This window comes from Molossus molossus, unplaced genomic scaffold, assembly GCF_014108415.1.
Source record: "Molossus molossus isolate mMolMol1 unplaced genomic scaffold, mMolMol1.p scaffold_m16_p_14, whole genome shotgun sequence".
Lineage (NCBI taxonomy): Eukaryota > Metazoa > Chordata > Mammalia > Chiroptera > Molossidae > Molossus > Molossus molossus.
The window spans coordinates 73328019-73354921 of NW_023425349.1; the positions used below are offsets into that span (position 1 = coordinate 73328019).

Here is a 26903-nt window from a genome sequence, read left to right on the forward strand (position 1 = left end):
GAATGCAGACCAAATTTTATAGATAAGGCAGCAGTACTTGCCAGAGTGGGGAGTGCTGCTCTTCCTTGTAGGGTTTTTGTTAAAGTTAACAGAGCTGATTAAGGTGCAGAGCAGAGACTGGAATCATACAAGCACTTGTTGTAGACCGAGATGGACCAGATTCAGACTCCGAACTGGGTTCAAATTAAGAGAGCTTTATTAGCCATGTGGTGACTGTCCCACCCTACACAGAGGAGAGAGCAGCCCCCAGCTCAGGGGGTGGGTTGCTTACACAGTTTTCTTAGCCCCTGTTAAGAAATTGGGCTAAGGGTCTGTGAGGAAGCAAGCATGTACAGAAGCGAGTATCTGCGGTTAGCCATTATGTCTGAGGGGTAAGCCGTTCTATTTGCACAATGTAGTGGTCAGCTCCGGCTGATGCCTATCTCCCTCCTACCTAGTTCCTGTAATCCTCTTAGGGTCCAGGGCAAGATCTACCAAGTGGGAAATTTTTAACTATAAGTTTTCACAGTACTTTAGCTGTACGTTCTTTTTGTTTTATTGCCCTATTGTCTGTCTTTCACACACTCAATAACTGTCTCCATTATTATCAGTATCATGAACCCGTTAGTTATAACTGGGGGTGAGGAAGCAAACCAAACCAACGAAGAACCAAAACGGTCTACAAAAGGGGACGACCGGGAACCTCCATTTGAGGAGGGGGGTGGCGGGGGGAGCTCCCACGCCAGCAGCCAATCCAGCTGTCCCGGGGAGGAAGAGGAGGAGCCACAGCCACTCCGGGATCCGCACTGCTCAGTCCAGGGCTGCGCGCTCGAACCCGCTCCGTTTCTGCGCCGTGGGTGCCCACCCCGCAGCCTCTTCCCGACGCAGATATGGCCTCTGGTGCCACCCCCACAGCCGTAAAGGTGAGATCAGCTGTCCTGGCTGCGACTGTCCGCCCCTGCCCGGTGCCCTCTGCTCCCCCCCGCGGAGGACCGCGGCTCGGGCCGTGCGCCCGCCCGTGCGCCCCCGCCCGTGCGCCCCCGCCCAGTCAGGGAAAGTCTGGGGCATGGCACCAGGGCGGGGTCGCCCAGGGGCTGGGAGCCGGGCGAGGGGGGGAGCCTGCAAACTCGTCCCCTCCACTTTTGGTTTCAGCTGCACCCTCACCGCGTAGGGCGTGGGCAGGCCCTTTGGCAAGGGGCTGTGGGCCAGAGATCCGCCCGCGCTCCAGCCTTGCCCGAGCACTCGTCCTTCCCCGGGAGATGGGGCTGGTGAGACCGTCTCCCCTGCCCGGCTGGACTCACGCTTCCGCTCTCATTCCTCTCACTTCCCGCCGCCCACGTGGGAGACCCGCGTGCTTGCCCTTTTGCAGGCTTCCGGTTTGTTTGGTTGGTTTAAACGTAGGTCTTCTGAAGTTTTCCTCTGCGGCACGGTGCTTCAGGCGTTCTGAGACTTGCAGCACCGAAGTCTAGTACTGGCAGCTCCTTGTTTGGGGCTTCTGGGTTTAAACTACTTTGTTTGCGGTCTTGAAAGATTAGTTTCACTGTGGTCTGGGACTTAGAGGTCTCAGTGGAAGAGATCTTTGTAGCCAGGGGAGGGCACGAGTTCAGAAGGGTGCCCCTGAATTTCCCTGGGTCTTTTAAACACTTTCTTGCTGGTTAGTGCCCTAGAAGAGAGTGTAGAATCACAGTGCATAAGGAAAACTTGATAAAACGCAAGATCTCTTCTCTGTTTATGATTGGCTCAGTCGGTTAACTTTAGAAATTCTTGGCTATGGGATAGGGAGGAGGCTTGCTTCCTCGCTTTGTGTTTATTTCTCTGGGGAGGCCAATCTCTGCGGTCTGCGTGTAATCAGCCAGAGTAATTATTAGTTTATTAGACCCTTACAGTTTTTAATGAGACAGTTATGAAAGGGAATGAGGTGGGACTGTTGCAGTCACACTTAGATTTGAAACTCCTTTGGTCATTTTGAGGAGAATTGTTCTCCCTTGCCAGTTATGGAGAACAAGGCAGAAAGAGTTTTTATGAAGCTCATGTGCAAAGCAAGTTCCTTAAGGTGCCCATCTATAAAGTGGTGATTTTACTGCAGGGTTTGCTCGGGCGTTTAGACTTATATTGTCTGTCTAGCACATAGTTGAAACCTATTCATTGGTAGTGCTTTTAAATGGGGGAGCTGAGATTAATTTTGAATATCTTTTCTCCAACAGTTAATGAATGATGTTATAAATACCCAAATGGCCTTCAGCAGAGGAAAGTTTCCCCACCCCTTACAGTAAGGCTTACAGGAATAAACACAGTAATATTAAAAACAGAGAGGGATGGTGTTTAAAACAATCTCATTTTAGACTGTTTTATTATTCTCCTTGCCACACAACCTCCTGTAAAATTGGTGCACTGCATTTAAGTGCAGACTGGCCACTGTGATTGGAGCCTGATATAAATATTGAATGATGTGTAGTTTTGGTCCTGGTGAGCTGCTGAATATAAACTTAAGAAATACAAATAGTGCTAGGCCTGCCTGCTGCTTTCTGTTTTTGAGGTTAGAAAGGTAATGCCATTGCTTTTGAGAATCCGTGATGCCAACACCAAGTTCCCCAGACTGCGGAGGCACCATCCTGTATAGAAAACATGAGGTGCTAGTGTCCAGAGCAAAATAGGCTAATAAAAATTATGTTCTGTCCCCTGATCATGGAGTGTTGCGCTGGAACGTTCTTGAACATCAGAGAGCCACACAAACTCTTTTTTGTGGATATGAAGCTGAGGCCCAGAAAGTCAACTAAGGTGTCCAGCATTGTATAATAGGACCTAAATAGTGAGAACTGGGCTAGAGCCTGACATTCCACCAACTAGATGTGAGGCATTTCTGAACCTGACATGTTCTTATTGTGTGAGTAAAGATATCATGCAGCCTGGCTGATGAGCGTCGATCCATGCACCAAGAGGTCACCAGTTTGATTCCCAGTCAGGGCACATGCCCAGGTTGTGGGCTAAATCCCTAGTGAGGGGCATGCAGGAAGCAGCCAATCGATGTTTCTTTCTCTCTCTCCCTCTCCCTTTCTCTCTAAAATGAATAAAGAAAAAAAAAAAAAAAGATATCATGCAGCTTTAAGGAGGAGGGATTATAGAGTGAGTGCAAGAAGTCAGCTACCTTCCTGTGCCCACTGGATGCTCGTACTAATAACAGCCATTGTCTGGGAGAACGTCCAGCATCGGCCATGAGCAGGAGGTATGCTTGACCATGCAAAGGGCTGAGCAGATCTTTGGCATCCAGACAGAGCATTCTGGAGGCCTCCTTCAGTGGTGGGAGTGTGTGGGTCCCCCAGGCAGCTTCCTAGCTTTTGCTCTGGGGGATTAAAAATAAGTCTTGTTTATCATGATTGCTATGACAGGGAGGGGATGTGGTCGCATTGTAGGTGGGTAGTGGGCTGTTCACAACATGCTATTAAGGGGAATGGGTAAGTCATGGAATCTAGACTGGATTATGCTTACCTCTTAGCTGTCTGAATATGGGTAGCAAAGGCCTTCAAACTGAAGGTCCTTGAGTGACTCAGAAATGGGGACAACCCACATGCCCCAGTTGGAAATGACCAGTGAACCTTTCTTCATTTTTTGCTTAGGGACACGGGGCATTTTGGTGAGGACAATTCCTCCTTTGTAGGACTGTCCTTAGCATCGCAGGACAGAGGGTACTTATTGGGTCCTCCCATGAAGTGCCAGTAGCATTCCTTCAGGTCATTGTGGCAGCCTGAAATGTCCCCTGGGTTCTCAGGCACCCTCAGGAGAGCCAGTTCACACTTGGCTGAGGGACCCTGAACTAAATCCCTGAGACAGATTGCCTGGTGAGGAGATGGAGGAGCAGCCATCCGAGCTGCAAAGAAAAATGAGGTAAGAGGCTTTTTTGTTGCTTTGAGGAAGTTTATTTTGATTTTGTTTGTTTTTGCTGAAGGTGGGAAGGTGTACAGGGACAATGACATATTAGTGCATTATTTCCATTTGATTGTCATAATTCTTCAGATTTCTTACCCTCCCTTATACAGACAGAGATATTGCGGGTTTGGGTCCAGACTACCGCAATAAAGTGAGTTGTAATCTTTTGGCTGGTGGAAGGTCTTGCCTTCTATTTGTTTAAAAAAAAAACAAAACACCCACAATATCTGTGAAGTGCAATAGAGTGAAGCACAATAAAAATGAGGTGTGGCCCAGCTGGTGTGGCTCACTGGTTGAGCATCCATCGACCCATGCACTAAGAGGTCGCCGGTTTGATTCCTGGTCAGGGGACATGCCCAGGTTGTGAGCCCGATCCCCAGTGGGAGGCATGCAGGAGGGGGCCAGTTGATGTGTCTATCTCTCTCTCTCCCCCTTCCTCTCTCTCTAAAATCAATAAAGAACAAATATTTTAAAAATAAATAAAAAGAAGGTGTACCTGTGGGTACAGATGAAGAAATACATATGCAATGGACCCTAGATCCTTAACTATGACTACAATCATGGTTTTTAATCCGTGCTTCAGAAGCATCCAAAACAGTGGTTCTCAAAGGACTCGGTGTATCTGCACCCACCTGGGAATGTGTTAGAAATGCAGATTCTTGGGCCCCAACCCAGTCCTGCTGAATCAGAGGCTCTAAGGGGTATGACCCAGCCATTTAGGTTTAGAAGAGTCTAAGTCTATTCCTTTGCCCACTAAGGTGTGATAACACTGACCCAGGGAGCTTAGAAAGGGCTGAGCATCTGCATTTTAACAAGTTCTTCGGGCCATTCTTAGTGTACTGGTTTCCTGTGACCACTGAAAGAATAAGGACAGGCTGGGTGGCTTGAAACAATGCAGATGTACTTGCTTACGGTTCTGGAGGTCAGAAGACCAGAATGAATCCTGTGGAGCTCCCATCAAGGTGTCAGTAGGGCAGGGCAGGTGCTCTTGGAGCATCTAAGGAGGAATCCCTTTGTGTCCTTGCCTTTACCAGCTTCTAGAGGTCGCCGGCTGTTCCTTGGCTCTTGACCCGCCTCACATCGCCTTCTCCCTGGTGATCATCTTATAAGGACCCTCGTGTTATCGGGGATAATCTCCCCCTCCCCAAATCTTTAATCACACAAAGTAACGATCATAGCTTCTGGGCATTAGGACACAGGTGGGATCTTCTCAAGGGTCCTTATTCAGCCTGTGAAACTCAGCCCCTGACTTTAGAATTTCATGATCTGAGTACTAAAGCAGGTGCTCAGTTCTGGCTGCACGTTTGATCCACCTGAGCTTTAAGGAAACCAACTGTGCCTTGGCCGGCTCAGCAGAATCTCTGCAGTCTGTGGCCCGGGCGTTGGTATTGAAAGCTCCCCGGTGAGCAGCTGGTCCAGGAGGCACACTGCGAAGGATCCCGCTGTCCTCAAGTGAGGGAGAGCTTTAGAGAATGCAATTAGCTTTCAGGAAAATCTCAAAAAATAATTGACTTTCATGAGGGATGTCTACCTGCTAGGGGCAGTTGGTTAAATAAAAACCAGGATGTTCTGAGCCCTCAGTTATTCTGACCAAAAGATAGTATTACTCGTTTGTTTGCTAGGGCTGCATAAAAGTACCTCAGACTGGGTGGCTTAAGCAACAGAAATTTATTTCCTCACGGTGCTGGAGGCTGGGAGTTCAAGATCAAGGTGCCAGCAGGTTGATTTCACCTGAGGCCTCTCCACCTGGCTGGCGGATGGCCGTTTTCTTCCTGTGTCTTCACATGGTATTCCTTCTGCGTGTCTGTGAACTAGTCTCTTGTAAGGTCACCGGTCATAATGGATACCCTCCTCCCTCCAAAGACCTCATTTAACTTTATCTCTTCAAAGAACTTATTTTCAAAAATAGTCATTCTGAGGTATTGGGATTAGGACTTCAACATATAGGGTTGGGGGGCACAATTGAACCCATACACATCACCCACAGGGGGGCCTCACAGAGGGGTCATTTTGATAGAGATGGGCCACCAGCTGTCTCCGTGGACATTATTGCAGGTTTTGAATAGGCTTCCCAGACAGACATTTAGCCACTTTCTCCTCATACGACTGGATTTCTGGGGTTTTGCAAGGCCCCGGGAGACCTCAAAGCCAGTTTGGCTCACTGAGGAGAGCTTCTCTCTGCTGTGGCTGCCGAACATGTCGGGGGCAACCTGGGCTCGACTGAAAGGCTCGGGCCAGGGGCTGCCGCCCGCTCGCGCTCCAGCTCTCTTGCTTCGTGAACTTGAACACAGAGGCAGCCCACCTCCTGGCAGGAGCTAGTCTCAACTGCTCAGGGTTAGGGTGTTTTGAGAATGCATCCTGTAGGACTGGGTTCCTCAGGTCATATGTCCATTCCTCTAAGTGATGGTGAGTGGTCCTCGGAACCACGTGGGGTATGTGAAATCTTGTGGGTCCAGGTACCAAGGGAAACAGAGGGTAGGGGTTAGTGTGAACCCTTTCAACATTGCTGGAAGTAGCCATTCTGCCCAACTAAGCCAACATTTAAATAAAATGCTTTCATAGTCTCAGAAAGTCAGATCCCCTCCTCATGAGGAGACACTTGGTGCTGTGTCTGTGGGAGAGTGTGGGAAGACACTAGCTGTTAAAATTTGTCAATGGCCTTGATTGACCAGGGGTCCCTAGTGAGAACATTTACTTGTGTAATGAAATCCTGGCTGGACAGAATTGGCCCACACATTCCAACCATGTGCTAGAATACATTTCCTAGGCAGCCTGGGATTGCCTGGACTATGGGCTGATGCTTCTGGCCCAGGAGGCCTGGTAAGATCTTGTCGTTGCTTCCTGAGTGTGGATGAGGTCACTGATGGAGAGCCCCCCCACCCCCAGCTCTCCGAGGTGGTTCACTTAGATGCCCAGAATCACTGTTTCTAAGCTTACTCTGTGACCTTTGTCCAGAACTTGACTTCTTTGAGCATCAGTTTTCTCATAAGATGGAGACAAAAACTTTCTAAGGTACAGTGTTATAAAGAATCCCAGGGGATATTGAGAGGTAGCACATCATGGTGATTGAGTGTGAAAAACCTGGGTTCCTATTACAGCTTTGCTTCTTGTGACAAGTCTCTCAGTTTTTACACATTTTACACTTTCTCATTTTAATTTTGTAAAATGGGTATAATACTATAGGGTCTGTCCTGTAGGATAGTTAGATAGGGTCGCTGAGGCATCTAGCATAGTGCCTGTGACATGTAAGTGCTCAGACACAGTTCTGGTTTTTTTTCTGAGTTGAATGAAAAGTAGCAGGATTATGTCACCCTGTTTGGGCGTTTCATCCTAATGGAGCCAGCAGGTGGCGACATTGCCCCATCTTGGCACAGCTAGCCACAATGGGCCACTGCAGGAAAATGGTTAGAAACTCAGTTCCCTGGGGTGGCAGTACTCAGTTGCTACCTTTGTTCTGTATCTCTTGCAAGGTAAGTGTTTCCATAAACAACTAGAGCCAGTTGGGTGACTGGATGGACACTCCTGCACATATTTCCAGGGCCAAAGACCCTGCTTTCTGACTAGCAATAGCAGCTCTTGCTTTCATGCCCAGTACTATGTGTTCCTTGCTGAGGGCTGAATTACCAGCTACCTGATGCAGGGTTGTCACGGAGCCTAGGTGGTGTGGACTAAAGCTTGGGGCTGCTGAGGGTGGGCTCAAGGGCCCTGAACTTCAGCAGCCCCCCCATTAGCATTTCTTAGCTGCTTCTGTAACACTGGGCTAGCTTGCCTAAACTGAGAGCATGGTTTCAGAACAGTCAGGTTTGTTTTTACATACGACTCTGAGAGTCTGGAATGTGAGATGCTATGGCCCAGGGATCATCCAGAAGCAGCCAACTCAAAGTGCCACACGTTTTTTTAAAAAGTGAAAGTTTCATCAGTGCCAGAATCCATGAAGAACAGACAGAGGAATTTGAGTTGGCAGTTCAGTTCTGTGGGTGATGGCATGTGCCACACAGTTATTAGTCCCCTGTGATCTATAGGGCTTTAGAAGTACTTGCAATAAAAGATAAAATGGAAAAGCCAGCCAGACAAAGGGTTAGGATTGCACAAAACAGATATTTTAAAATTTCTGTTGAACTGGAATGATTTAAATATACTAAATTAAGTGAACATTTATGTTTATTTGAAAACTGTAAATGTGACAAATGTGATTTGAAACTGTAAGCGTAGCAAATGTTAGTCTTTGCATGGGGCGGGCAGAGAAAATGTAACCTGTGGTTTCAGTAATGTACCACAAGGTGGCACCAACTTCAAAAACTGTCTTAGCCACTTGAGTTGTGGGGACACAGAGTTCTAAATAAGGTAACAGGTAGTTCTTCAGCAAAATATCACCAGATTGCCCTTATTTTCTGCTTTGTTCACTATTTTCATTTTTAGGACACTGGGGGCCATGGAGGTAGCCATTTTTCCACATATTAATAATATAAATCAGCTTGCTGACATGATCTGAAAATTATTCAGATGTTCAGTTAACTCTTAACGAATTTTTTTCTCAAGGAGCACCTTTCTTCCATTTAGTGGAGATTCTACTTAAGTGACGATTTAAAGCTTTCACTGAAAAAAAAAAATGCCCAGGTCATTTTCCATTTGGTGTTTTAGTAAAGTGTCATCTCTCTTGTTGCCGACAATTAAATACTATTTCTCCTTTAGGAAGTATCATCCCAGGGAGAAACCTTCCCAACAATTACATTTGTCTAATTTTTAGTTAACTGACTAGTTACCATTTTATTTATCTTTGTAGTTGTTCTTGTTTGTGTTTCTTAGTCATCAAGTTGGATTGAGTCTAGACGGTAGTACCTGGTTTCTTTACCTCTAATTAGTCCCTGACAACAGGGACTGTTATTTTCTGGAAAATGCAGTACAACACTGGATTTTTTAAAAAAAACTTAGAACTACCTTTGAATTACCTATGTATGAATGACATTTGGAGTTCATAAATATACATGAGGCTAACTTTTCATGCTATCCTCGACTCTTCTATCTTTGGTCCCCTACAGCTCTGATTTTAGTGGCACAGGACAGAAAACCTGTCTTGTTTCTTTATCTAATGGGGTAATGAGAAGAAATCATTATGAAGTGGTTATATGGGATATTTTCTATCCCAGCAGTCTTTGGAACATTCTTTATTCTATAGCGCATTTAGTGGAGAACATAAAGTTGGTTAGAGGGTACTTTCTGCAACCATATTTGCCTATTTTTAGGTTTGGTTTTCTGATGAAGCAGAAATTAAAGTACCTTTCTGTGCTAATTTGTTATTCAAATTATCAAGAGTAAATGTGATGAAGTCCAGAAAGGTGACCCACGTTTTGGTTATTTCTGGAACGTAGATGGCCTTCAAATATTTGTTGAATGACTGTTTTTAAGTAATTTCTGATTTTAAGTAATGACTTTTTAAGTAATGACTGGTTTTAAAAAATAGCTAGGGCTTAGCGGGAATGGAGAAGAGCATATGAGTAAATGAATTTCCTTAAAATACTGATTTTGTTTCTATTGAAAACCGATCAAATATGGTACCTTTTTGTTGTCCCCCTTAGATTGGAATAATTGGTGGAACAGGCCTGGGTGATCCAGAAATCTTAGAAGGAAGAACTGAGAAATATGTGGATACTCCATTTGGCAAGGTTAGTACCTAATTAATGGAGATATACTAGCTTTTTCCTTTCTCCATGCTGACTTGATTTTTAAGTAAAAAAAAAAAAAAATTTAATTGCTTTTGTCTTGTCATCCGGGGCTGCCTGCTCTGGGCTGAGAGGGGCCAGGCTGAGTGGGTTCTGCCATCTGAGACAGTGTCCCTCAGGGCGCCTTGGACTTTCCTACATGGAAAGAATTACTTTTGAACATGTGCCAAGTACGTCTCAATTTCTGTTCTTAGAAGTCCCATACTCATTTTAGACATAGCAACTGTGACCTTCAGTTCTCTGCATTTAAAGTATTTTAATTAGCTTCTGATTTGGTGCACATTAGTCATGCCACACTAACTCAAGTCATAGACTGTCAACACATACAGTAAGCCCTAGCCCAAAGGGGGGGGATTTGGGGGATTCCTAATATGATCGCATAACTGAACTGGAAATAAAACCCTCCTTTTCTATTAAAAGGAGGCTGTTTGTTCTCCCAGCCCCCAGGTCACCAGCTAGGCTGAAGGTGGCTGCCTTCTAATTCCACAGCGCTCCTTCCAAACATCGCGGTTCTTTGATTCTATTGTGAAGATCCCTGCCTCTGACAATCCCGACCAAACTCTCTTTTTCAACCAAGGCCTTAGATTAACCTCATGTCCTCCAAGTCCTGCTATAAGCAAGGCTCACTTCTTAGCCATATGTTTTCTTAAGCCCCTAGATCCTCAGAACTTTTCCCTCTGTTACCTCCGGTCACCCATGGCTATTTTATAGTTGGCTAACAGAGCAAATCTTCAATGCTGAGTTCTTAAATCCCCTGAGAGTGGCCTCCTGTTCCTTCGTCATTTTACTCTCACACCTGACAGATACCAACACAGCTGTGTATGATCAGTCTACCATCAGAGTCCCCTGGGGTGCTTGCTTCAAATAGGTTTCGCTAAATGGGACCTACCCATCCACCTGAGGCAGTCTTCCAAGTCCTGTGAATCTCTGTGCTTATAGCAGGTTCAATAAATTTTTATTGAGTGATTATCCATCAAATCTAGACTCTTCTGCCCTGGCCGGTTTGGCTCAGTGGTTGGAGCATCGGCCTACAGACCAGAGAGTCCCGGGTTTGGTTGCTTCTAGGGGCACGTACCCCCCCCCCCCAAAAAAATCTAGACTCCTCTTTAAAGTGTATCATCAAACTCCAAGTTTCCATGAATCCTGTCATGGTTGAACAGTTGAAGTGGCAGCTTTCTAATTGTGTATATATGTTTTCAAATCACTGAGTTGTAACCATTATTCATTATATGCAGCCTTCTGATGCCTTAATTTCTGGGAAGATAAAGAATGTTGATTGTGTCCTCCTTGCAAGGTAAGGTATTTTAAGCTTTTCGAATGTTATTACTAAAGGAGAATTTAAATTTAATTTAAAATCAGAAAGAATAATGATGCAGGTATGTTGGAGCCAAAGCACCTTAGTCACTTTTATCTACTACTTCCTGTTTTTGGGCAAGTTAGAAGGACTTAGATCTCACCCACCCCCTCCTTTGTTTAGGAGAGTGGTTAGAACAATCCAGTGAGTGATAAGCTGAGTTTAACTAAAGTTAAAGCTCTGGTTTCCTCCATTTCTAGCTGCAAGAGGAAATGTTTTCATCTGTTTTTTGTTTGTTTGTTTGTTTTTTCTTTTTTCTAGTTAATGAGATAAAGAAAAAACTGCTTTATTCATCACCCCTTGTGAATGTTACTATAGTTCTAAGTTTGTGGGGAATGGGCTTTGGATCCCTGAAGTGAGTTCCCTATGATTTCCATGCCCGTTTCCTTGACAAGTCTACTGCTGTTCCAGGTTATAGAGGGAGAAAAGTCATTTGTATCACATCGTTGTTTACCCTGTTAAAGATCCTGTCTTCATATATGGTCACGTTCTGTTAGGACGAGGGGTCAGGAATTCAACATATGAAAGGGGGGCACAGTTCAGCCCATAACATGGGTTGTCCCTGAGGGGATCTGTTCTCAGACGAAACCTTCCAACAGTTGGGAACTCTCATATCTTAAATGTTTCACTAAATTATTTGGGTGATCAGGCAGAAGGCATGGAGAGACTCAACTGGAAACTTGAGTTTTCGTTTCTGTTTTGCGTCTTTCTTCATTGGCACCTCTTGTTTTCTGTGTCGTGACTCACATGAGGCCCGATGCCTCAGATTGGGGGGTTTGGTGCGCCGCAGGGTAGACCCAACACAGTGTCCTGGAGAGGGAAGTCTAAGTAAGCGAGTACCTACTCTTGGTAGGAACATAAATACACAGAACGTAAAGCTGGCCTGCCCTGTAAAACCGAATGGTTTACACTTAGAGTTGGCTGGTTACTTCCCAACCTCTTCTTTTCTCCTCTGCCAATGAAAGCACTGTGGTGGGAAGGGCTGGAAGGCGCTCCCGCTGGAAATTAGTTTCCTTTTCTGACACTGTTAAACCGTGCTGCTCACTCGGCTACCGTATTTGCTCCCCTTCCTGCAGGCATGGGAGGCAGCATTCCATCATGCCTTCCAAAGTCAACTACCAGGCCAACATCTGGGCCCTCAAAGAGGAGGGCTGTACCCACATCATAGTGACCACAGCTTGCGGCTCCCTGAAGGAAGAGATCCAGCCCGGAGATTTCGTCATCATTGACCAGTTCATCGACAGGTAGGCAGTCGTCTCTGCAGCCTTCGATGCCTGTAAGATCATTCCCAGCCCCGGTGGACCGCGTGTGGGCACTTGGGGGAGAGGGAGCGACAGGCCCAGAGACTTGCTCTAAACTTTTTATTGTGGGATTTTTTTTTTTAAACATATATAAAATAAAATAATAATCATAAACGCTCAGGTTCCTAATTCCCTGCTTCAGCATTTAAGTCACTACGGTTTGTAACTTTAAAAGGTAAAGACTCTTTAAAAAATAAAAAAAATTGCTTAATATTTCCTTAGTATTAGGCAGTGTTCTCCTTTTCCTGTTGTCTCACAGACTTTCTTAAGACCTGACCAGAACCAGGTTCAAATTCTTGGCAAGAGTCCTCCACATCATGTCAGAAGGGCATGTCATACCTGGCTGTCTTCTCCTGTCTTCTCAGGAGCGAGGAATTTTTGTTTACAAAAGTAATATATAATGTTTCTTTACTCCCAAATTAAGCAGTAATAGGCTGCCAAGGTCCTGAGCTTCTTCTGCCTTTAGAAGTAGTTGAAGAAATCACAAGGGAAGGTGAGGGTCTGGTGGGGTTCCTGGCCCTCCCCACCCCAACCCCATTCCTGGTGGAAGTAACCACCTCCCAGGATTCTCTGGATAGAGACAGGTGGCTGCACTCTGCACCTTGACCCAGAGTGGTGGGGAGAAGTGCCAAGGAGTGTAAACCATTTGGTTGTTCCTGCCAGGGTCCCCCATTTAGTCTCCTAGACCACCCCTCGGTCTTCCTGTTCCCTGCATCTGTTACCTCTGAGCTTACTCTACCCAGTGCCTCCCCCACATCTTCTGTTACAGGAGGAAGGCTTATGCAGGCCGGTTGAGTGCCTTCTGCCTCTCAGGGATTTGTTATAGTTTGTAGTCCATCAGGAGCAATCTTGATTGTTTCCATCTGAAACGAAGCTATCAGATTGCCCCATATGAAATTGGCCATTCTGTAAATTAGAAATGGTCGCAGAGCGGCAGCTTCGTGTGGCGCAACGTGATAAGTAATAGGAGTAGACTAAAATCATTACGTGCCCCTCCTCTGTCATTTTTCCTATCATTTTTTAGCACCTGACACTAAATGGGTATCGTCTGTCTTCCCCTCTAGAAAATAAACTATGTGCAAGTAAAGACCTTGTCTATCCTGTTGGCCACTTTATCCCAAACACCCACAATCCCTTCTGGCCTGTAGTGGCTCAGTCAGCGTTTGAGTGACTGAATGAATGTGATCATGTCAAAGGAGTGGGAGGCTGCAGTTTGTGTCGAGGGGACAGCTTCATCAAAATCGCTATGGCTGTCAAAATCCATGTGTTTGGAGATGAATAGTTTCAGAAAATAATTGGGCTACGGTTTAATAAAGCAGAGTATAAAACTTCATATTCAAAATGATCTGGATTTATAAAGTATTATAGATGATACTAGAAGGAAAAAGCTGACTTGGGGATTAAGTCTGGGGTTAATTTGTAACTTAAGTGTGTAACTTCACTGCCAAATTTCCCAGATCTTTTCCTCACGTGCCCCAAATGCAAGTTTTGAACGTACTGGCTCTTTTCAAGAAAGCAGTTGGGGCACAAAAGATAGAGAAAAGCGAACAGTCTTGCCATCAAATCTGGTCTCATTCTATCTTGGCATTTCGGGAACCGAACCCGGGTCTCTCCCGACCGCAGGCCGATGTTCTAACCGCTGAGCCAAACCGGCCAGGGCTGCTGTGTAACCCTAAAATCTGGTTATTTTTTTTCTCTCAGGCACCATGTGAATGACCGGTCTTCTTAGTCTTGCCTTGAAAGTTCAAAATTTCTAGCAAATGCCTTTTGTGGGAATCTGGCATATTATACCTGCCCAATACCTACCTGGGTGCCATTATTGTGAGTGGGGGCATGTTGGCTGGAGGGTCCATAATTAACATTACTTGACAACAGCAAATGAAAAGATCTGTTAAAAGGATCACTGCAGAAATATCCTTTAGAATGAAACTTCAAATTTTATATTGATTATATATTGCAATAATAACATTTTGAATATTTTAGGATAGATAAGATGTTAAAGCTGATATTACCTGTTTCTCTTTTACTTTTTCATGACATATGTAGCTTACACAATGTTGCTAGGAGACAGAGTCTTATAAATGATACTGCCACTGCTGAGCCTGTGGCTTCCAGTTAGCCAGGCTTGTGCACGTCTATGGCTCACTGTATGTTTGAATGTCTCGTAGGAGGAGAGACTCAGCTTTCTGCCTTGTGAGTAATGTGCTATGTGTGTTGTACTGATGGGACAGGACACTTTTTTTTTTTTTAATCCTCACCCGAGGATATTTTTTCCATATATCTTCAGATAGAGTGAGAGGGGAAGAGAGAGAGAGACATCGATGTGAGAGAAACATCGATTGGCTGCCTCCCGCACAACCCTGACCAGGGCTGGGAACTGAACTGTAACCAGAATCGAACCCGCAACTCTCTGGTCTGTGGGCCGATGCTCTAACCACTGAACCAAACCAGCCAGGGCTGGGACACTTTTCTAATGAAGTAAATTTTGGTGTGTCGAGGCAGGTGGCTGACACCTCCCCTTGGTGCTGTCAGCCAGCATGGAATGGCTGTGTTCTTTGTGGTCTGGGGTTCCCGTATGGCTGTACCCACTGCCTCAACTTCTTGGACAGAATTTCAGTGTTCTTCAAAGTTGCCCAGTGGATTATAGCCTAACCAGGGTAGCAGTAGCCCTGGGTTAGGTTTTATCTTGGCTCTGATTGGCCTTAGCCAAATCACTTTACCTGTGTGGCCCTTGGTCCTCTCTTGGGGTTGAACTCCACCATCATTAGCTCCTTTCCCCTACACTGCCCGTGAATTCTTCTCCAGGGACTGAGCTCGAAACACACACGTTTGCCTGTTGCTATAACTTTATCAGCACATCATTTTAGCAAAAATAGCCTTGTCCTAAAGCAGTCTTCAGAGGCTAAAGGGATTGTTTTAATCTCCCTAACATAAATTTGTGATAAGGAAAGAATCACAATAGAATAATACGGCATTACTTATTTAGTAGGTAGCAGAACCAAAGCATGTGGCTTTCTGTACCCTCAATGCCCAGCACCGGGGGAGAACACCAACCCAGCCTATCAGCTGTGCTGTGCGTACCATAGAGGTCGTAAGATCTAAGAGTGACAGGTGGCTCTGGTTTTTATGGTTGCTTTTCAAAACATTAGCTTTCTACTCTAAAAATGAAATATACCCTTGAAGGAGTCTGACAGGCTGGAAGCTCTTTTAAGAAAATCTTTCTTAAAATCTTTCTCCTGAAAATCTTTTCTTTAATTTTTCCTTCCTGCTACATACCAGCCTTTGAGAAGTTGAAAGGTCTGGGTATGAGAAAAGGGGATTCCTGGGTGTGCCTGACCTGAAGACAGCAGGACCACAGACAGGTGGGAGCAGAGTGGTTCCAGGTATTTCTGGGTGTGTTTAGTCAGTCCTGGCATCTGCTTCTCATACATGCAAGGAAATGCTTATCTTTTTTTATTTATTTTTCAGTTTTTTATCTTTATTGTTGGAAGTATTACACATGTCCCCCTATTTTTCCCCCATTGAACCCCTCCTCCCCACTCATCCCTCTCCCCACCTCCCCCACATTATTGTCTGTGTCCATTGGTTATGCATATTTATATATACATATAAGTTCTTTGGTTTATCTCTTCTCACGCCCCCACCCTCATCCCCTTCCCTCTGAGATTTGTTAGTCTGTTCTCTACTTCCACGTCTCTGAATCTGTTTTGATCGTCAGTTTATTTTGTTCATTATATTCCACAAATAAGTGAGATCATGTGATACTTGTCTTTATTTGACTGACTTGTTTCGCTCAGCATAATACTCCCCAGGTCATCTCCAAGGATAAGAGATCTTTCTTCCTCATAGCTGCATAGTATTCCATTGTGTAAATGTACCACAGCTTTTGTATCTACTTATCTACTGATTGGCACTTGGGCTGTTTCCAGATCTTAGCTATTGTAAATCACACTGCTGTGAACACAGGGTTGCATATATTCCTTCTGATTGGTATTTCAGGCTTCTTAGGATATATTCCTAGAGGTGGGATCACTGGGTTAAATGGCAGTTCCATCAATTTTTTGAGGAAACACCATACTGTTTCCATAGTGGCTGCATCAGTCTGCATTCCCACCTGCAGTGTACTACAGTCCCCTTTTCTCCACACCCTCGCCAACACTTGTTTGATGATTTGTTGATGGCGGCCATTTTGGCAAGTGTGAGGTGATACCTCATAGATGTTTTAATTTGCATCTCTCTGACGATTAGAGATGTTGAGCATTTTTTGTATGTCTCTGGGGCCATTTGTATGTCCTATTTGAAGAAGTGTTTGTTCAGGTCCTCTGTCAGTTTTAATTGGATTATTTGTCCGCCTTTCGTTAGGCCATATGAGTACTTTATATATTTTGGATATTAACCCCTTATCAAATGTAGCTTTGGCAAAAATATTCTCCCAAAGAGAAGGTTCCCTCTTCATTTTGATGCTGGTTTCTTTTGCCATGCAGAAACTTTTTAGTTTGATATAGTCCCACTTATTAATTTTTTTCCTTTGTGTTTCTTGCTCTAGGTGATGTATCAGTGAAAATTTGCTGTATATGTATGAGATTTTGCTACCTACATTTTCTTCTAGGATTTTTATGGTTTCACAGGTTACATTTAAGTCTTTTATCTATTTTGATTTTATTCTTGTGTATGGTCTAAGTTGGTGGTCTAGTTTCATTTTTTTTGCATGGACCTGTCCAGTTCTCCCATCACCATTTGTTGAAGACTCTCTTTTCTCCATTGTATGCTCTGGTCTCCTTTGTCAAGTATTAATTGTGCATAATGTCTTGGGTCAATTGCTGGGTTCTCTGTTCTGTGCCATTGATCTGTATGCCTGTTCTTGTGCCAGTATCAGGCTGTTTTGATTATGATGGCTTTGTAGTATAACCTGATACCTGGTACTGTGGTTTTTCCCAGTACTTTGTTCTTCTTTTTCAAGATTGATTGCTGTGGCTATTCGGGTTTTTGGTTTTTGTGGTTCCATATAAACTTTTGGAGAATTTGCTCTAGATTTGTGAATTATTCCATTAGTACTTTAGTAGGGATTCCATTGAATCTATAGATTGCTATGGGTAGTGTGGACATTTAAATTATGTTCATTCTTCCAATCCATGAACATGATAACATGCTTCCACATTTTTATATTTTCCTCTATTTCATTTTTCAATGTCCTATAGTTTTCTGAGAACAGGTCTTTTACCTCTTTGGTAAGTTTATTCCCAGGTATCTTAATTTTTTGCTGCAGTGGTAAATGGGATTGCTTTTTTAGGTTCCTTTTCTGTGTGTTCATTATTGGTGTATAAAAATGCCATCAATTTTTGGGTGTTAATTTTGGATCCTACTTTGCTGGATTCATTTTTTAAATCTAGCAGTGTTTTGCCCAGCTGGTGCGGCTCAGTGGATTGAGCATCGTCCCATGGACTGAGTGGTCCCAGTTTGATTCCCGGTCAGGGCACATGACGGGGTTGCAGTCCTGATCCCCAGTAGGGGGTATGCAGGAGGAAGCCAATCGATGTTTCTCTCTCACGTCAATGTTTCTCTCTCTTTCCTTTCCTCTTTTTCTAAAAAAATCAATAAAAACATTTTTTAAAAAAATCTAGTAGTTTTTTTGATGAAGATTTTAGGGTTTTCTATGTACAATATCATGTCATCTGCGAATAATGATAGTTTCACTTCCTCCTTTCCAGTTTGGATCCTTTTTATTTTTATTTTTTCTTGTCTAATTGCTGTGGCTAAGACTTCCAGTACTATGTCAAATAAGAGTCGTGAAAGAGGACATCCCTGTCTTGTTCCTGTTCTTAAGAGAAACACTTTTAGTTTTTGCCTGTTGAGTATGATGTTGGCTGTAGGTTTTTCATATATGGTCTTTGTTATGTTGAGATATAATCCCTCTATTCCTGCTTTGCTGAGTGTTTTTATCAGAAATGGGTGCTGGATTTTGTCAAATGCTTTTTCAACATCTATTGATATGACCATATCGTTTTTATCTTTAATTTTGTTTATGTGGTATATCACAGTTACTGATTTGTGAATATTGTACTAGCCTTGCATCTCTGGGATTAATCCCACTTGGTTGTGGTGAATAATTTTTTTTTAATGTATTGCTAGATCCGCTTTTCTAATATTTTGTTGAGGATTTTTGCATCAATGTTCATCAGGGATAATGGCCTGTAGTTTTCTTTCTTTGTAGTGTCTTTATCTGGTTTTGGAATTGGGATTAATTTCTGTGTTCCTTTCTCTCTGTATTCGTCCACCTCCTCCAATCCTCCCCCCCCCCCCCCGCCTTTAGTGTTTTTGCAGTGGTGGTAAACTTTTTTAGCCCTTTTTTGTCTGTGAAGCCCTTTATTTCCTCTTTAATTTTGAATGATAGCCTTGCTGGATAGAGTAGTTAGTCTTGGATTTAGTCCCTTGCTTTTCATTACTTTGAACACTTCATGCCACTCCCTTCTGGCCTGTAGTGTACCTGTTGAGAAATCAGCTGACAGTCTCATGGGAGCTCCCTTATGTTGGGTAACGTTTTTTTTGTTTTTTTTTTTGGTACGTGCCCCTAGGGGGAGCTGAACTCTGGTCCACAGGCCAGTGCTCCAACTGCTAAGCCAAACCGGTCAGGGCTTGGGTAACTTTTTAAATCTCTTTTGCTGCTTTTAAGATTCTTTCTTTGTCTTTAGCATTGGCTATTTTAATTATGATGTGTCTAGGTGTGTGTCTTTTTGGGTTCATCTTGTTTGGGACTATCTGTGTTTCCTAGGCTTGTATGACTTTTTCCTTCACCAGGGTAGGGAAGTTTTCTATTGTTATTTCTTCAAACAGGTTCTCTATTCCTTTCTTCGATTCTTCCCCTGTTGGAAACCCTATGATGCGAATGTTGTTATGTTTCGTATTGTCCCAAAGCTCCCTTAAACTCTTCTCCTGCTTTTTAAGTTTTTTTTTCTAGTTGCTACGCTATTTGGGTGGGTTTTTTCTCTACCTTTTCTTCCAATTCACTTAGTCAGTCTTCAGCTTCTTCTAACCTACTATTGACTCCTTCCAAAATATTTTTTATTTCAGCTATGTCATTCTTCATTTCCAATTGACTTTTGTTCATAGCTTCTACCTTTTTTCATGCCAATGTAGTTTTCACTGAGTTCTTTATCATTCTTATTGAGTTGCTTATAATTCTCACTAAGTTGTTTGAGCATTTTATAACCATTACTTTGAATTCTTTATCTGATAAATTGCTTGCCTTCATTTCATTTAGTTCCTTTTCTGGCAATTCCTCCTTTTCTTTCATTTGGGGGTTGTTTCTTTGTCTCACCATTTTATTGGTCCGGTGTTCTGGGGCCTAGTGGGGGCAGGTCGTGTATCCAGGGGCATGGAGTTGAGCAGTGACCCGGATCTGGGATCTGGTCCAGTGGTCTGGTGGCACTAACGGCTTTTAGCCTTGGCAGTGGGGCTGGTGGCTCTTTGCTTTAGCAGAGCCAGTAAGATGGTGGCTATCTGCTACTGGCAGTCCTATGGGGGCAGCAGGCCCCTCTGCTGCAGGTTGGGCCCACCAGGGCAGTGGGTTCCTCTGCTGCTGCTGCTGGAACCCCCAAGGGTGGTGGGCCTCTCTGCTGCTGCTGGTCCCATGGGGACTGCAGGCCCGTCTGCTGTTCATGGGTTGACTGGGGTGGCAGGGCACTCTGCTGCCAGGGAAGAGATGGTGGGGCTGGAAGTGTCTGTCTGTTGCCTAGGGTACTGGGTCTCTGCAGTTTCCTACAGCCTGCTCCCTAGGAGGACCCTATGGGTCTTTCAGAATGGCTATTCTCTGCTCCCCATTCAGAGAAGCACTGGGAGTGTTGCTGGCAGCTCCCCCTGGGTTCCCCACTGTAGGGCAGCTCTCACCCACGCTCTCTCCCACTCACACACACGCACCCATGGGCACTCGGCCCTGTCCACTGCCATGTTGGAATCTCACCAGGAGATGCTTATATTTAAAGTGAAAATCTTTCATTGTGTTTAGGGCAGAAGTGGAAAACAAAACATATCTTAATCTGGAATTCACATAGTAAAAGAAGGTGTTTTTGTCATTTTCACACTTTCATTGCACGATGATGTTTCTTGACTCTTCCCCAGCCCTGGGTTCTGGTCTCCATGTGCCATGTTCTTCACAAACCCCCAGTTAAGAATAGCGATTCATACCAAGAACAGGTAGCTCAGCCATGTCAGTTTCCTCAGAGCCTTCTGCTTCCCTTCATATTGGGTTTGATTCATTCACTTCTTGGTGGAATTCCCCCTCCTCCGAGCCACAAGTCATTGATTAAGAGGGGGGCTCGTTCCATTTCTTGACAGTCATTAAACAGTCCATTTGTACTGGGGAAAGAATATGCCTGAGCGTTCGTCTTTCCTAAGAGAACACTGGGAGGCTGTTTATAGTTTAAAAGGATCATCATAAGGGAGATGCTCTGAGATTCATAATTTGGGGGTTCCTCTCCTGTGGTACAAACCTTATCTGTGCAGGGTTCACCTGGCTCTCACAGTGTCACCTGTGGGGACTGGAGGCAGGCTGGGAGTGGGGGAGAGAAATAGACCTCCTAAGCCAGTCACTGGTGCTTCCCCTCCCCAGAATCACCTTGCTAGTCAGTTCTGCTGGTTCTGCTGTTAACCGTCTCTCCTGATGGTAACTGTTCTTTCTACAGAGGGCTCTGAGGAAACACCTCCCTGCCTGGGCATGGTGGGGCCCTTATCAAACTCTGAGACAATACTAAGAGAAATTTTGAAGCCTGACTGTGGATTTACTTAGCTTTTGTTTTTCTTTCTCAGCCTAACATTGGGAAGGTATGGCCATCTCTCCCGTCGCCATTACCCACCCCACTTTTAAAGCTTGACTTTACCCATGTAAAGTGAAGCGCAGAAGTGGTTTATAGGGAGGTGTTGGCTAGGCAAGGCTGCCCATTAGCTGCTTTTTTCACAGTATGAGGCATTTTGTTGTCTCTTCCTGTTTTCCTTCTGTTACACACACCCTCCATTGTTTAACCCAGTTACTGTTGAGATCATCTACAAATTTATTGTCTTGTGGGAAACCAGTTATATGGCCTTTCTTTCACCCAAACTACTGTCTGTGCCAGGCAAGATGCACGCGGGCAGAGAATTCCACCAATTTCCACTCATGACTTTTCTCACCTTCACCGTCAGTCATGATTATTATCACTGAAAGTAGTCCAGTTCACCATATTTATAATACATGTATTAACAGGAACAACTAGCCCTGGCTGGGTGACTCAGTTGGTGGAGCATTGCCCCTTACACCAAAAAGGTTACGGGTTCGATCCCTGCCAGGGCACTTATCAGAGGCAGCCGATCAATGTTTCTTTCTCACAGTGATGTTTCTCGCTCTCTCTCTCTCAAATCAATAAACGTATCCTCGGGGGAGGATTTAAAAGAAAAATAATTATGTTCTCCCATACAGTGGGTTCCATTTTGATGCCAATGATACATCAGATAAGGAGTTAATTTCCAAAATATATTGAGTACTCATACATCTCAACAAAAGGAAAGCAAAGAATCCAATTAAAAAGTGGGCAGAGGATCTAAATAGACACTTTTCCAAACAGGACATACAATGGCCAAGAAACATACAAAAAAATGCTCAACGTCACTAATCATCAGAGAGATGCAAATTGAAACCACTGTGAGGTATCATGTCATACCTGCCAGAATGGCTGCCATCAACAAATCATCAAACAACAAGTGCTGATGAGGGTGTGGAGAAGAGGGGACTCTAGTACACTGCTGGTGGGAATGCAGACTAGTGCAGCCACTGTGGAAAACAATATGGTGTTTCCTCAAAAAATTGAAAATGAAACTGCCATTTGACTCATTGATCCCACTTCTAGGAATACATCCCAAGAAGCCTAAAACACCAATAAGGAGGAATATATGTACCCCTATATGCATAGCAGCACTATGTACAATTGCTAAGATCTGCAAACAGCCCAAGTGTCCATCAGTAGATGAGTGGATAAAAAAGTTGTGGTACAGCACTGGCCGGTTTGGCTCAGCGGTTGGAGCGTTGGCCTGCGGTACAGAGAGACCCGGGTTCGGTTCCCGCTAAGGGCACGTACCTCGGTTGCAGTTTGTCCCCGGCCCTGGTTGGTCGTGCGGGTGGCAGCCACTCGATGTGTCACTTCGCATCGATGTTTCTCTCTCTCTCTCTTCCTCTCTTCCTCTCTCTCCCTCCCGCTCTATCTGAACAAAAAATGGAAAAATGTCCTCGGGTGAGGATAAAAAAAAAAAACTTGTGGTACATATATACAGTGGAATACTATACAGCTGTAAGAAAGAAAGATCTCTTGTCCTTTAAGATGACACGGAGGGACCTGGAGAGTATTATGCTAAGCGAAATAAGCCAGTCAGAAAAGATGAGTATCACATGATCTCACTTATTTGTGGAATATAATGAACAAAATAAGCTGATGAACAAAATAGACCCAGACACATAAAAGGATTCAGACTGACAAACCTCAGAAGAGGGAGGTGGGGTGGAAGGGAAGAGATCAACCAAGGAACTTCTATATATAAGTATAACCAATGGACACAGACAACAATACTGTGGGGTGAGGAGGGTGAGATTGGAAGGAGGGTGTCAATGGGAGAAAAGGAGAAACATCTGTAACAAAAATAAATTTAAAAAATGTAAACACAAAAAAAATAATTATAATAAATAAAAGAAACAACTAGATCTATAAACTGGAAAGGTGCCCCCATTACATTAAGTTTTTAAAAAAAAGATGCAGACCAGTGATAGGATCTCTTAAACTGCTTCTGTCATTATCAGACATAATCTCAAGGTGAAGCTAGCAAACAAACACCAGTCAGGATATGAGGATGAGAAATTTTCTTTTGAACTGTGGCCTTTATCAGGAATGCTTTGCCGAAAGGGATTTTTTTGTTTACAATGAGAAAAATACAACCAAAAAATTAAGATTTCAAAAAAGGAGAGTATAATTCTTAGTACAAATGTTTTCCGCAAAATGCTGTCATCGGGGTGGCCTCTTGTGTCTGAGGCCCCCGATTTGATTATGCTTGAAGAATGAGGACATCCGCACTTTTTCCTGGGTCTGCCCCTAATTTTCTTTGTCACTTGGTGTTCTCATCTGCTAAATGCGGGTATTGCATTGATCCCTAGGAGTTCAGCTGTCCACCCTCTGGAGAGAATTATTTTCTCGCTGGAATTGGGTGGGGTTGGGGGCCGGGGTGAGTTTTGCTGGTGATGCACGATTACTCATCAGGAAAGTCCCGAGGTAAACAAAGTGCTGAAGAATTATGTCAGGTTATTCCCCCTCCCGAAGGCTCCGCCCTGCCTTGGGCTTCCCCTCCAGTATTGTGAGTGCATAAGTGGAGTTATCCTTTCCCACCCCTTAAAGCACCAGCAACAGTGTGGGGGGTGCGGTGTGGGGGTGCAGGTGTGACCTGATACCAGATACATCATCACCTCCAGCCTCTTGGGCAGGGCATGGATTTTTTTTCTTTCTTTTTTTTATTGATTTTTTAGAGAGAGATAAAAACATCCATGAGAGAGCACATGAATTATCCGCCTCCTGCATGACCCCCACTGGGGATCAGGCCCACAACCTGGGCATGTATCCTTACCGGGAATCGAACCAGTGACCTCTTGGTGCTTGATTCGATGCTCAGCCACTGAGCCACACTGGCCAGACCTGGATTCTTAGTGAAGATGGGAGTTTACGGCGAAGATCACCCAGGATGCCTTTGCTGAGCATTCCTGTCAGCCACTATTTTAAACCCTTACCATTCTCTCGAAGCTTCTTGCCCATTTCTTTCCCTCTTAGTTGAGAGTGCACCTGTTTACAAGAAAGCAAATAGCTATTTCTTCACCCTGCCTTCGCCTGTCCTGATGGTAGCTACCCTGGCAGTCAGGACAGCCACTCCCCGCGGGAGGCAACTCCTCCAGGTTGTGCTTCGTGACTTTGTTCTGTTAACACTTCACCAATAACCTCCCTGTTCATGACAAGGCTGGTGAGCTCCCAGTGTTTGAAGTGGGTAGGTACCACTAATCAATCCCATTTGCCACATACTAGGGTAGATTTCCCCAGTTTATAGTTGAAGAAACTTCAGCTGAGAAATATTGGTCCTTGGCTAGTAAGTGGAACCTGAGGGCTTTGAATTCGAGTTAGTCGCCAAAGCTGATGTCTTCATCCACCACTCACACACAGACTTCCAGTTTCGCCTTTTCCCTCAAGAGCCACACTGCCTATAGGAGAAGGTCCTAAAGATACCTCATACTTTGTATTTAAGATTAAAATGTTCCCCTCGATTGTCTTCTGACCCCACACTCCTTCCTGTCCCAAGCTCCTCATTCTTTACCTGGTGAGTTGCTAAGTTGGTGACCCCAGCCCTGCTGTGCACCCCCTGGTCATTTCTTTGGAGCTGTCGTCCTCCATTCAATCGGTCTCTTGAGTCCTGCATATCTCACCCTCTCTACTCTATCACTGTCTTCATTTGAGTCAGTTCTTTACTTAACATCCTTTCTTCTCCCTAATTTGACTCCCCTTAAAGCCAGTTTCTATAATACTCCCTAGAACTCTAACAGAAACAAAGATACAGTCAGGAGGATGCTGGAAAAGAAACCAAGTGTCTGCTACCCTCTGTGGGTAGATCAAATCTGATCCTTGGGGTGTAACTGCGCAGTGAATGAGCACCAGCTAAAGCCAGACTTCTGAATTAACTGTAGTTGCGGAGGAGGGATGTCCTAATTCTTTATATATAATACCTCACTCAGCTCTTCCTGTCATTTGATGTCATTTTTTCCTAGTTCCTTTTTTCATTGATACCGGTGATCTTTGTCATGTACTTAAAAATATCTTGTCACCTTTGTGGTGCTTTCTTCTATTGCATTTGTACTTCCTATTCCTACTCATTTTCCTGTGCCCAGTAAAATATTAATATTTATTATCTGATTACATTTGCTCTTCTGAACATGAAGATGTTATTTCTAGATAATTCTGAAATAAAAGGAAAATTGAGCTCTTCCCACATGTGAGGTGTTGTTAGGCCCTGGATAATTAACATTCGTATACCTATTGCTGCTGGTGATAGTCAGAACTGTTTTTTAAAGGCAGTCTGGCTCATTAATATTTAAAGTATGCATGCTTTGGACAGCCACATGCAGAAAAATGAAACTAGACCACCAACTTACAACATACACAAGAATAAATACAAAATGGATTTAAAAGACTTAAATGTCACTCATGAAACCATAAAAATCCTAGAAGAAAATGTGGGCAGCAAAATCTCAGACATTACATATAGCAGAAGTTTCACCAATACAACACCTAGGGCAAGAGAAGCAAAGGAAAAAAATTAATAAATGGGACTACATCAAACTAAAAAGCTTCTCCACAGTAAAAGAAACAAGAATCAAATGGAAAGGGAACCCATTGTGTGGGAGAACATATTTGCCAATGATACATTAGATAAGGGGTTAATTTCCAAAATATATAGAATACTCATACAACTCAACAAAAGGAAGACAAAAAAAATTTTTTTTTTAAATGGGTAGAGTTACCAGGCTGGTCTGGCTCTGGTTGAGCGTCAGCCCGTGCACTAAGAGGTCCCTATTCCTGTTTAGGCCACCTGCCCAGGTTGTGGGCCAAATCCCCAGTGGTGGGCATGCGGGAGGTGGCCATTCGATGTTCTCTCTCATTGATATTCCTATCTCTCTCTCCCTCTACCTTCTTCTCTCTTAAAAATTAAAAAGACCTAAATAGACACCTTCTCCAAACAGGACATACAAATGGCCAAGAGACATGAAAAAATGCTCATCATCACTAATCGTCAGAGAGATGCAAATTAAAATTACTGTGAGGTATCACCTCACACCTGTCATCAACAAATCCTCAAATGGCAAGTGTTGGCGAGGGTGTGGAGAAAAGGGGACTCTAGTGCACTGCTGGTGGGAATGCAGACTGGTGCAGCCACTATGGAAAACACTATGGAGTTTCCTCAGAAAATTAAAAATGAAACTTCCATTAACCCAGTGATCCCACTTCTACGAATATATTTATCCTAAGAAGCCTGAAACACCAGTCAGAAAGAATATATGCACCCCTATGTTCAGAGCAGCGCTATTTACAATCGCTAAAATCTGCAAACAGCCCAAGTGTCCATCAGTAGATGAGTGGATAAAAAAGTTGTGGTACATATATATACACAAGGAAAACTATGCAGCTATAAGGCAGAAAGATCTCTTACCCTTTGAGACAACATGGAGGGACCTGGAGAGTATTATGCTAAGCAAAATAAGCCAGTCAGAGAAAGATGAGTATCACATGATCTCATTTATTTGTGGAATATAATGAACAAAATAAGCTGATGAACAAAGTAGAACCAGAGACATGGAACTAGGGAACAGACTGACAAACCTCAGAGGGAAGGAGATGGGGGTGGGGGAGTGGGAATATATAAACTAAAGAACTTATATGTATATATGCATAACCAAAGAACACAGACAATAAAATGTGGGGAAAAGGGGGCCATCTGTAAATACTTCCAATAAAGATAAAAAAATAAAAAATAAATTTAAAAATATAAGCATTTTCTTGCATGTGTGAGGGTGTCAATGGG

The 26903-nt window shown here is 43.9% G+C and overlaps 1 protein-coding gene across 1 annotated transcript in view; it reads left to right on the plus strand.

Annotated features, from left to right (window-relative positions):
• Positions 1-783: 783 nt before the first annotated feature.
• LOC118630136 (methylthioadenosine phosphorylase) overlaps positions 784-26903 on the plus strand; it is a 51815-nt gene continuing 25695 nt past the window's right edge. The window contains exons 1-4 of the mRNA XM_036261857.1: positions 784-902; positions 9480-9566; positions 10859-10917; positions 12054-12221. Coding sequence (XP_036117750.1) covers positions 870-902; positions 9480-9566; positions 10859-10917; positions 12054-12221 — 347 coding nt within the window. The 5' untranslated portion in view covers positions 784-869. The remainder of the gene's footprint in view (positions 903-9479; positions 9567-10858; positions 10918-12053; positions 12222-26903) is intronic.